Source organism: Schistosoma mansoni, chromosome 1, assembly GCF_000237925.1.
Source record: "Schistosoma mansoni strain Puerto Rico chromosome 1, complete genome".
NCBI lineage: Eukaryota > Metazoa > Platyhelminthes > Trematoda > Strigeidida > Schistosomatidae > Schistosoma > Schistosoma mansoni.
In genome coordinates this window covers 39135638-39147824 of record NC_031495.1, presented here as the reverse complement: position 1 = coordinate 39147824, position 12187 = coordinate 39135638, and the positions used below count along the sequence as shown (strand labels likewise).

The following is a 12187-nucleotide window of genomic DNA, read 5'->3' as shown; positions in this document are numbered from 1 at the left end:
CTGTTTATATTATTATCATTATTATTATTAAGTAAGTCGTTCATATCATATGAGAATATCAATATATATATATATATATGCGCATAAAAGGGTCTGGGATAAAAAAAGGGCAAACATACCTTACAGAGTAATCATCTTCAATGACAAGAATCAGAAACACACACATACAGAAGACAAAAAAACAAGAATGATTACATACAATGAATGAATAAATGGATAAGTCGGGTTATTATTCAGTATAATATCAAAAAGAAAAAAAAAGATCAATGTAGAATGATGTTTAGTTTTCAGTAGTATAAATCATAATAATGATAATGTGGTTGGTTCTTATTTAAAGCATACGATGGAAATCAGAAAAAAACAAACAATCGGTTTTATTGAAGATTACGGTGAATATAGATGAGCAGATATATTCATGAATTGTGCTATTCTGTTTCATTCCCTTTACCTTTTTATCTCTCTCTGTGTGTGTGTCGGATTTATCATTCAACCATTGACATACAAGAGTATATACGTGTGGGCACATTGGTTTCATTCCGTGCACTACATACACACACACACACACACAAACATATGCATTCATTAGAAATTTTTATAATGAAACAAAAAAAAGATGAATACAGATAGAAGAAGAGGAAAAAGGGGGGAAGATCAAGCTGTATTTACAAGTAATACATAGAAGAAATGTTAGATGGGAAATTTTCATTACCTGATCAAATAGTGTGGTACTTCAGTTAGCTTGTTTTAATCTCTTTTTAATAAGAACATTGTTGTCTTAATTACGGTGGTTGTGATGATGACGATGATAGGCGTGTATTAAATTGAGCTGGTAAGTTTTGTAAACCAAAAGCATTGGCCATTGCCGCTGCTGCTGCTGCCGCGGCAGCTGCCGCTTTCTGTTGTTGTTGTTGCGATTGTGAATTATTAGAAGGATAACGTTGTTGATGCGGTTGTGGAGATGTGTATGACGGAACCGGTGACCGATATCGATCGACTGGATTCGCTGACATATTTGTATCTGGAAGCAGATCTGGTTGATTAGCACCACCACCACTAGCCACTAAAGAGGTTGCTGCTGCAGCCAAAGCGAAAGCATTCAACACTGCTGGATCCTGTAAATACATAAAATATGCTTATTCCGATGACAAAAATGCCAGTTTCGTTAAATAAGAAAGGAAATGATAACTTTACTGAAAACTAACCATATATGTATATCCTAACCACATATGGAGCTGCTGTCAGTCACAAACCGGGATAAAGACGGATCGGGCATATGATTTTCAACCCCACATCATGAAAAGAGAAGCCCATGATAAAATCGCTAACTAGGTAAAAACAAAATTAGGCCTGAATTTAGGAAATTGAAGGGCCTTTATGTAGAAGAGTTATGACGCTTCATAGCGAAAGCTGTGATTCTCCAGAAACCATGAGACCACAATACCTCCTTCTGACAAATATATCCTTGAATCGGTGGGAAGACATACGATCGACATACCATTAAAAAAATAGTATATGTCGATATCTTCTGTAAAAGTAACTGAAACCCTGAAAAATCCCAGGCAATCCATTAGATTCAAAGGCTTTTTTCCTGACTCATTTGTCAGGCGCAAATTTGAATGTTTAGCTTTGATCCACATTTCATTTGTAAGAAATACTGATATTGTTAGCATTCCCAAACCGAAGCAGGTGGAATAAAGCTAGCACCAGTGACTTTGTATTTGAAAGTTGAACTCTTTAACGTATAAGCCTGGGTTCCAAGTATAGAGCAGTGGATGGACATTTAATATTGGACTCTACAGCAGCGTCCACATATGACTTCGTCGGGCATCGTATCTAGCATTTTTAGGTTTCGCTATGTACTTAATTTTTTTCTACACTACTCATTATCCTATCAGTTAAGTAGTAAAATGTAACAATCATTCATTCGGGCTTTAATGCTATCTTATTCAGGAAATATTCTATAATAACAGATGGTTGCATAACATGGGAACTATTTTGAAAGTCGGTTCAGTTCATAAGGACTGAAAGGGTGCTGAGAAAGGGGTAATGGCCGTCGGGATCCAAGCTTGTTCTGCCCGAAACAGCAGTAAACAGATTTTCATCTACAATACGAATAAGTCTAATTGGATTAAATCACAATAAAGGAGGTCAATTATCTGCTTATTTAAAAACTTTTAAATGTAAATAACATCACTTATGGGGTGATCGAAATGCCTGTGTTTATCAATCACTGAACAAGTATACCAAATGGCAGTTCGTTCTGTATAACTCTGTCTCTGAAACATGGTCTTTGAAATTTAAAAAAAAAAACATGTGTAGACTGCAGGTTTATGATCATATGTGTCTTCGGAGTATTGGATCCACTTTATGGAACGGCTGGGTGAGCATTGTCGAAGTTAGTCGTAGAGTATTAAGCACCGGTAAGAAATCGGTTGATAGGGTAGTGAATTCTCATCATCTGAGGTGATTAAGATATGTGTTACTTATGCCTAACAACTGCCTACCTCGATGAGCGATACTTACTAGTGAAATAGGCTGGAAGAAATTTAGGACCGGCCAAACTAAGACGAATCATCAGTTCATGAAGTCACTGACTATTTTTTCTGAGTTATATTGGTTGATTAAGATTATCTGGTTGAGATCCATGCGATCAGTGGTTGTTAAGTTTAAATAACATAAACCTGAACCGGTCATAATAGTTCAGGTACATTCACTATTTGTCTTATTCAATATTCTTTTATATATACCTTTCTTTTCTACCATGTTCTAAATATCCAATCTTCCTCATTATTATTCCTGCTACATTTGCATCAACACCTTTAATATTTGTCTAGTTAATTTCATCTAGTCGTACTGTCAGCGATACAAAAAATTCGGCTAACTCACAATTGTACCAGCCTCTAAATTAATTATGACTCTGACTGACGTGATTAAGTGTAGTCATTTGAAGCACTGATTCATTCATACACCAATGTAAATACTACACAAAATAGGAAAAATAAAAATGAACTAATAACACACTAAAAACTTGTTTACCTGAAATGAGAAACCAGGCGGAAGCCCAGACATTTGAGCAAGATGAGCTAATTGTGCTAATTGTGCAGGAGGTATCCCACCACCACCACCACCACCAGGTACTGTTGAACCAACGCCAAATGAAGAATCATTATTACCAGACAAAGATTGATGTATACGATTAGCTGCAGGAGTTGGTGTACGATTATTATTGTTATTATTATTATCGTTACTAAATGATCGGGATTCTGAATGTGAATAATGTACAGGTGGAGATTGTAAACGATTTGATGATTGAGATACTACACCAGGTGAATGAGATGCAATATTACTTGAAGATAAATGACTATTCTGGCGACGTCTTTCTTTATGTGTATTTTGATGCATAAAATTAGAAAATACAACACCAGGAGTAGGAATGTTGTTATTACAATCTGAATTGTATTGTCCACTACTACTGCCAACTGGAGAACGTAACCTCATGTTGGATGTTGGAATATTCATATTTCTTTGTGATAAATTCTCTTGAATTCCAGACAATTGATGATGAGATGTTGTTGATGAATGATCATTACTACGTGATGATAACTTTTTATCTTGTGGTGATGATGATGCCATTTCAGTGAAAGCTGCAGCAGCTAAACTTGCAAATGTTAATGCTTTATTTGGATCCGACTGCATATTAGCTATAAATTTATGATCAAAATAAGTTTTGTTTTTTTAGATAGTTAGTATCTAGCTAATATGATAAAATAGAGTTTAATATAAAATAGATGAAATGTGGCTAGCAGAGAAATCCAGGATGCGAGTTGATTGATTCTATTTAAGACTCGTTAGCTGAATGTACTTGCATCCTGGAGTTAACACGTATTCCGAGGCTTGAACTTAATATCATTCGTTTCAAATACCAACGCGTTATCTACTTAGTTACTGGGTTTCGAATCCTGAAAATAGATACCCTAACTAAGACTGATTAAAATTTATATAAAATATCAACAATGGAATAATCCTAACCTATTATGTCATCGCAGTTCCTATGGTCTGAATACATTGGACTAAGAAATTCGACTTAAAGAACTGATCTACAAGGCAGTCGAGCATCATGAGGAGATGCAGTCTCATGGTAGTCGGTGACCGACGATTGATTCGAACGCCATTTGTTCCTTCAGGATACTGGAACCCATGTGCACCATTGGTTTGAAATGAAGGTTTTCCAACTCCCATAGGTGGACTCTCCGTATCCACCAACCCGGTTAAAGCGCCGGATATTCGCTTTTCGTCCTCTCAATTTCGTAAACAACAGTAATGCCACGAGAAGTCAGTGAGTAGGACTTCCCTGGCAGAGGCTATATACTTGTGACCATGTGAGAGCATTTCGAGAGGGAGAGCAGACTCTCCCTAGTCTCGGCCGTACTAGGGCATTTGGGGGCCCAAAACAGTCAAATAAGATATGGAATTTTACAGAGATTTAACCTTGACAAAAAGAAGAACTCACCAGCCATCATAGCCAGTTTAGCAGCATTGAATACTTGTTCCTGTAAATTGGAAGATGATGATGACAACGATGACAATGACTGAGTATTCGAATTACGAGCTGTTGATCGACTAGTTCCATGAGAATTAGGTGTACTAAATGGTATATTTGGTTGAGCACGTGTAGATCCCACCATATTTAATGACATAGGTGATATATTCACATTTAAATTTGTAGAATTATCACGAGATGTAGAATATAAAGAATTATGATGTGCTATTGGTGGTGTTTTATTAATATTATGAATATCTGATGGATTTATAGGGAAACGATTAGTTAATAAAGGTGTATTACATTGAATAGATTGTGAAAAACGTGTATTTTGTGGTAATTGAATAGAAGCTGTAGGTCGAGTTGATATACTATTCACAGCAGATGTCATTGCACCATTAGTAGTTTCACAATGTGATAAATTAAATGATAAAGGGAATTGAATATCTTGATTTGAATAATTATTAGATGATATACTTTCAAGTCTTGAAGCCATTTCAGCTGAAAATGCAGAAGCAAAAAGTTCTTGTTGTTGTTGTTGCTGCTGTTGTTGATAAATTTGTTCAACTGGAGTTATAGTACGCTGTTGTTGTTGTTGCTGTTGATTATTATTTGTAGTATTTCTTAAATATTCAAGTCTTTCAGTCATTAATCGTTGTAATGTTTCAATTTCACGTTGTTCTATGGATGTAATAGGCATTAGATTTTCAGGAGTTATTGAACCAGCTACATATAAATAAAAAAATAATTATCAGAAAGGGTTTTGTGGAGATTTAGTATATTCATAGTTGAAAGCATCAGTCAATTGAAGCTAGACCACCATGGAAAACCTGGAAGCATTGGACGGCCCTTCCGTCCTACTGTGGGACTCTTCAGCAGTGCGCATCCACCACCTCACCTTGCGAGATTCGAACCCAAGACCTACCAGTTTCGCGCCAGAGCACTTAACCGACAGACCATTGAGCGGGCATCCAACGGTTTTAATGCATAACTTCAAACAATCCACGAAGTTGAGGAACCGTTCACCGATTGTCTTCAGTGAGTTCCAGTGCTTCTAGGTTTTTCTTGGTGGTCTAACTTCAATCGACTAGTGCTCTCAACCATGAAAATAAATGATTAATATCCTTAATTATTCGAATTAAAAGAGTTGCATATATGACAAGAAATTACAATAGAGGAAAATGATAACAAGGAAAAAAAAGTGAAAATACACCTGATGATGAACAAAATTATCATTAACAAATGAAGAATAAACATTATATGAGTTGATTACTGATGATACATTAATTGTATGTTGATGCTATATGCCCAAATATCATCTACCTCGATGAATAATAATGTTAACTGGTATATGAGTAGGTTGGAAAGAAAAATAGGAATGATCAAATCAAAACATGGTATCATTCCATTAAACCCTTTCGAATTGAATTGAGTTATGTTGGTAGATGTAGACTATTACTCAGTTAGGATCCTCAAAATCAGTCCGAATGGGTTAGTGTCTGAGGGAATCGCTGCACAGATTCAGAAAGCTCATTTGGCTTTTGCCAGCATACGTCATCTATGACGAAGGCGCAATATCTGTCTATCAATTAAGGGACGTGTATACTGCGCAGCAGTTCGCTCTGTTCTACTTTACGACTGCGAAGCGTGGTCATTAAAAGTAAAAGATACTCGTAAGTTACTAGTATTTGACCACAGATGCCTTAGAAATATTGTTCGCATCTGCTGGGATCATAGGGTAAGTAGTAGTGAGGTTAGACACAGGGTATTAGGGAATGATGGGAAATCAGTTGATGAGGTTGTGAATGTTCATCTACTGAGATGATCGGACCACGTGTTACGTATGCCTGAACGATTACCAAGATGCGCTATGCTGACTAGTATTGGGGATGGTTGGAAGAGAGCTAGCGGCGGCCAAGCCAAAACGTGGCATCAGAGCTTGAAGTTACTAACTTCTAGTCTGAGCCACGTTGGTAGATACAGACTACTTGGTTGGGGTCTGTGTGGCTATCGTAACCAATGGTTGGAGACTGTGAGTGACATGGCTCAGAATCGATCACATTGGCGTAGGTGTATACACTCTTTATCTTCCCTTAAACCTTGAGATTAAAATAGCTTCGTATCTATCTTCCTTCCGGTATTATATCCTTATATACAATCTTTCTTTTATATATTACCACCACTAAATTAACTACTTCTATAAATTCGGTGTTCATCTTGTTGTGCTAACGAGATATGGCAAATTCGACCGATGCGTGTGTGTACCTGGTCCTATGTTAGCTGACCGACTGGCATTTGAAATTATCTGGACATCTATCATCTATGAACATGCTACTGTAGCACATTCCAAAGTGACGGATGAATAAAACAAATAAAGTGAATGTTGAAGTATGGAATATAATTCTCAGTGAAAATCATGCTCTTACATCCAGCATTCACTGACTCGCTCGCTAAATGAACAGAAAAAAAAAACGAAAATGTTTGATACTACACACATATTGAATATTGAAAAGAAGGATGAACTACCAATTCATGGATACATATCCTATCTCTAGTGGGACATATATTCAAGTTTTTTTATATATAAGATCTCTCATAATAACATTTTAAGAAAAAGGTCATATGACTGTATACTTATATTTGCATCAAATATCTACACCATTACAGTTCAAAACAATCAAAAATATTATTACTTTAACATAAGTGATGCAAAACAGACTTTTGAACCTATTTTATTATCATTATTAACGTTACTAACCGATCAAAGTTGAGGAAGAGTGAACAGTTTTTTCATTCTAGTTTAGGACTTCTCATAAAAAGAATTCATGACCCCACTACCACTGGAAATCGATTCCGGGAGCTCCAATCTCGTGCGCAAGACCTTAACATCTAGAGCATTGAGATAGAGTTCAATGGTGTACATAGCTAACTTCAATCAATCAGTGATATTGAAAGATTATCTTTGGCAAGTATGATAGTCTCTAGCAGCATGCATTGACATCCTCAACTAAGATCGAACTAAAGGTCTTCGGGTCTTGCATCAAGCTCTTGACCTTCAGACTACTTAGTTGGTATTTAATGTATTATATATGAAACTTCCGAAACGGCCATCCAGTGCTTCCAGGTTTTCCATAGTGGTCTAGCTTCAAGTGATTCGTGATCTCAACTATTAAAATTACTATAGTATCTACACGAAACCCCTTCTGATAATCATTTAGTTATTAACAATAAATCAAATAATGAACATTGAAAATCTTTCATTTGGAGATTTGATCGAATGGAAATTCAATGAGTTACCTACACCTTAGAAGTAAACTTGTAAATTAGACTGATTGATAACCGAAAGACAGCATACACACATGGACACATTAGAAGTATATATACATATACGAAATTTGCTTACGTGGAAGTAATCCCATCAAAGCTAGCTGCCGTTGTAAAAACTCTGGATGGTTATAAAGTTGATTCCCTGGCACTGATGAGTTTGATGATGAAGATCCCACTGAAAGAAAAAAAGATGTATATCATATACTATAATATACATTTTTCAACAATCATATTACATCTGAATTGCTCAACAATAATGGTGATGACATTCATTATCAACAAAGGGCCTGGTACAAGTGTGAGTTGACCCAAGTTGTTATACTGAATTAGCACAACAGGAAGAAAATAACACGATTTAAAAAAGATATCGAAGTCATGTAGTAGCAATGATAAAGAGAACGACTGAATATTCGAAATATAGAACGAAAAAACGGAGTGGGGAGGTATGTATGAAATGATAAATGGAACTGAAGATCGAGAGAAAGATAAAGAATGTATAGGCGCCATGTCACATAAGTGTTTAACCACTGATCGTCGTTATCACATAGACCCTAATTAGGTAGTCTGCATTTATCAATATGACTCAGATCAACAGTTAATGAATTCATGAGCTGATGCCATGTCTTAGTTTAGCAGTTCTTAGCTTTTTTTACAACTTATTTCTGCTCTAATAAGCATCTTTCCTCAAGGCGAACAATGGTTAAGTGTACATAAATACACTTTATACATTTCAGTCAATGAAGATTCACAAACGGATAGTTGACAAGCAAGTGGACAAATCTTGGAATTTATATACAAAAATCATTGAAACTGTACATTCCTATCTTCATGATAGTTAAGTAAACTTATATACAGGTCAACATTCTTTTTTCTAAAATGTTACACTTAATAAGTATAGTACATTACAATGTTAAACTACCTATTCGGTAGATAGAGAGAGAGGTGGGGGGAGGGCAGAAAATATTGCGAAAACAAGTCTACGTGTGAATTAGCGGATTAACTAGTTACAGACTTGTGTGTATCCTATTCACATACTATGAATAATAGACAATTTTAAAGAAATTGTAAGCAAAGATGGATAGTGGCCAGAAGTGGAATCCAGGACGTGCGTTTCGTCCTATTTGAGACTCGTCAGCTGGATGTACCTGCATCTCAGAGTTGATGTTCACTCTGAGACAAATATAACATTAGTCACTTATTAAGTGACCAATCAATAGCAACCATCTCCATCCATAAAAAGGTCAATCATAGATCAAATAACATTATCGTTACATTTTAGACTGTGAAGATATGTGACGCGTCTTTGAGTCCCCTACAAGGAGCATCAATTACAGGTATGCTTTGGTGACTTGTCAACCAGAACAAAACCTATTTCCAGTAGGGTTTCTTGTCAAGTACAATAAATCACCTAACATGTTCATAATTTTATATGAGTTGTTTAGCCTAAACAATGGTTCGGGATCGTATTAGATGAATATTCATAAATAACCGTTATTTCTTTGAGCTTTTTGAAGTTGTAGACATCGAAACACCAGATTTTAACAGTTCCAATCAATGTAATGTTGATATTAGTTCATAACTACTATCTACTTACAACTAGTCTTAAATGTACAGTGTGGGGGTGTGGTGATTGTTAAGCTTCATTGAAATCATGAACCGATCAATGTTAGGCCATCATTGCAAACGTGGCAGAACTGGACGGCCATTTCGTTCTAGTATTCTCATCAGTGACTAGCTTCTAGAGGAAATTTCCGAAGTCCTAGTTAGAAATTGTGATCGGTACAGCCAAATCGTGTCGAGCGTGAGGCAGTTTCTTACCGAACACTATGAAAGATGGTCACTCATCATCGTGGATTTATTGAGATTAGAAATTAAAGCCGTTGGATGCCGGCTCAGTGTTTTAGAAGTTAAGCGTTCGGGTGCAAGACTGATAGTCCTGAATTCGATTTCTGAGTGCGAAAACGTACATCCTCACTGTTGAAGAGTTCCATAATAGGAAGAAGTGGCTGTCTAGTGCTTTCAGGTTTTTAACAATGGTCTAAATTAGACCAGCTTATAATTTTAATGATAACCATCATTTTGTATTCCATTTGTCAAACCAGAAGATTCACCAGTTGACCGGGGATACATAGTCCTACTTGTTGAACACGCTAACAAAGTTCAAAGTATTTTGATCGCGACGATGCAAAACGTTTACGATGAGTTTCTCTCCTCTTAAATGTAAAATGCTACTTCAGGGATAGTCTGCATCAACACCAAACTAATGATAGGGTTTGAAGTAGTTGAGCGTACCAACTACTTCGCTTAACTTGAAAACCTCAGTAGACGCAAAGACAGTCAAACAACCGAAGGACGAGTATGCTATGGAGCAGTCCTGTGAGCATTACTCTAAAGATAAGATTTATTGTTTTAGAAAGAAGACATATGTAGGCTGTAGTTTATCTAAATCATAGTTGTCTTTGCTGCATTGCTCGCATATTGTGGGACAATCGAATTGGCAGCCCTATTGAAGCTGAGCATACCGGAGTAAACAGCTCCGAAGATGGAGAATCAGCTGATAAAATTGTGAAGCCTTTAATTAAATGAGATACCAATGTTAAAGAAACATAATGAACATATAAAGAAATGTCGAACGCTGATGAGATACTTACAGCCATTGTAACAATTACTAATACTACTACCAGTAGTAGGGTTAAAATTCGATCCGTGAAGATTAGACATGGAACCGACATTATTAGCGGACATGGTCATCTGTGCCGGTGGAAGATTTAATGACTGATATTGAGAATCAGTTAGGTTGAAGTTAAACGGAGCGCCACTAATTGATTGTTTATTTATTCCAAAAGTATTGTTATTGTTATTATTATTATTGCTAGACGATAATGAGGATGAGATACCAGTTGAAGTTGACAAGGAAGAAATTGGTGGATAGAATGTCCCAGTTGCAGCACCCAATCTAGTTGACATTAAAGGATTATTATTATTATTATTATTATTATTACTACTATTTGAACTTATAAAGCGTAGATTTGGAGAAGATACAACAGGTGTTTGTTTCATTTGATTATTCAATTCAAAATTAGTTGGGAAAAATTTAGATGTGTCGCGCAGTGGACCAGAAGGAACAGGAGGACTATGTTGATAATGACCTGCTGCGGCTGCAGCAAATATTAACGCTTGTTCATACATAGTTTGAAGTTGTCGCTGTTGTTGGCTTGACATATTATTATTATTATTAATAGTATTAGTAGTAGAAGTATTGTTGACAGTCGGTTTCAATCCAGCTCCTGTTTGTAATATTTGTGAGTTGGATATAGTATTACTAATACTATTTAAAACGGTAGTACAAGATGTATTGACATTTGGAATATTTGATGAGATCGAATGCAGATAAGGATTATTGATAGTATCACATTGAAATGATCGACGAGATTTTGTACATGGTTGTTCCGTTGAACATGATGATGGAATAAATGATCGTTTGGAACTATTACGTGAACATAAATCAAGTGCAGTCGATGATGAATCATGAATACCTGGAGATGGATTACAGGACATATTTGTATAGCTCGCCTAAAAACATCAATAAATGTAGAATAATCAAAGGAAGTTTATATGAATAAACAAAATAAAAATCATATATATGTTATATAGCATCCAATTGCCATTTCCCAGTGAAGTTCTTAACTTCAATAGGATTACAACTTATTGGTGTAAGTAATATCTTTTCTTACTATGAATGGTATCGGCCACTAAATCCAAGGTTTCAACTTCACTCCGCCGACTTCGGTTTTAGGCAATCGTAGAGTATCATTAGTGCTCATACTAAGAGTGTGACTTATACCCCCAACACTTAGTGAATGAGTAGATTTCCAAATTTTTACTGATATAGAACTAATTAAGTCTTTACATGAAAAATGAAGATATTCTTTTTTGATAGTAAGTACAATTAAACTATATCGATCCATATTTTCAAACTAATACAATCAATGAAAGTAGATAAAAAAGTGGTCGGCAGCAGATTCTATAACGCATGTTTCGTCCTATTTTGGACTCATCAGATGGATGAAACCATGTCCCAGAGTGAAGTTCCCGAATAGGACGGAACATGAGCTCAAAATTCAACTACTAGCCATATTTCTATCTATTCATAACTGCTATATAGAGGTGATTCGTACAGGATTTCCGAATATTTCAACTAAAACTCAACAAAAAATATCAACAGGATGAATCTAAAATCCAATTAATTTTGTAATGATTCATCACTGTGATGGAGTTTTGTTCTCTGAGCTGGATGGTTTCGTCGTGGAGCTTTCATTG

At 35.8% G+C, this 12187-nt stretch overlaps 1 protein-coding gene across 1 annotated transcript in view; it reads right to left on the bottom strand.

Annotated features, from left to right (window-relative positions):
• Nucleotides 1–507: 507 nt before the first annotated feature.
• The window catches only part of Smp_170540 (hypothetical protein), a gene marked incomplete at its 5' end in the record, with an annotated part of 51577 nt that continues 39897 nt past the window's right edge, over nt 508–12187 (bottom strand). Inside the window, 5 exons of the mRNA XM_018794359.1 lie at nt 508–1112; nt 3037–3701; nt 4511–5266; nt 7944–8042; nt 10519–11440. Coding sequence (XP_018648780.1) covers nt 780–1112; nt 3037–3701; nt 4511–5266; nt 7944–8042; nt 10519–11440 — 2775 coding nt within the window. The 3' untranslated portion in view covers nt 508–779. The remainder of the gene's footprint in view (nt 1113–3036; nt 3702–4510; nt 5267–7943; nt 8043–10518; nt 11441–12187) is intronic.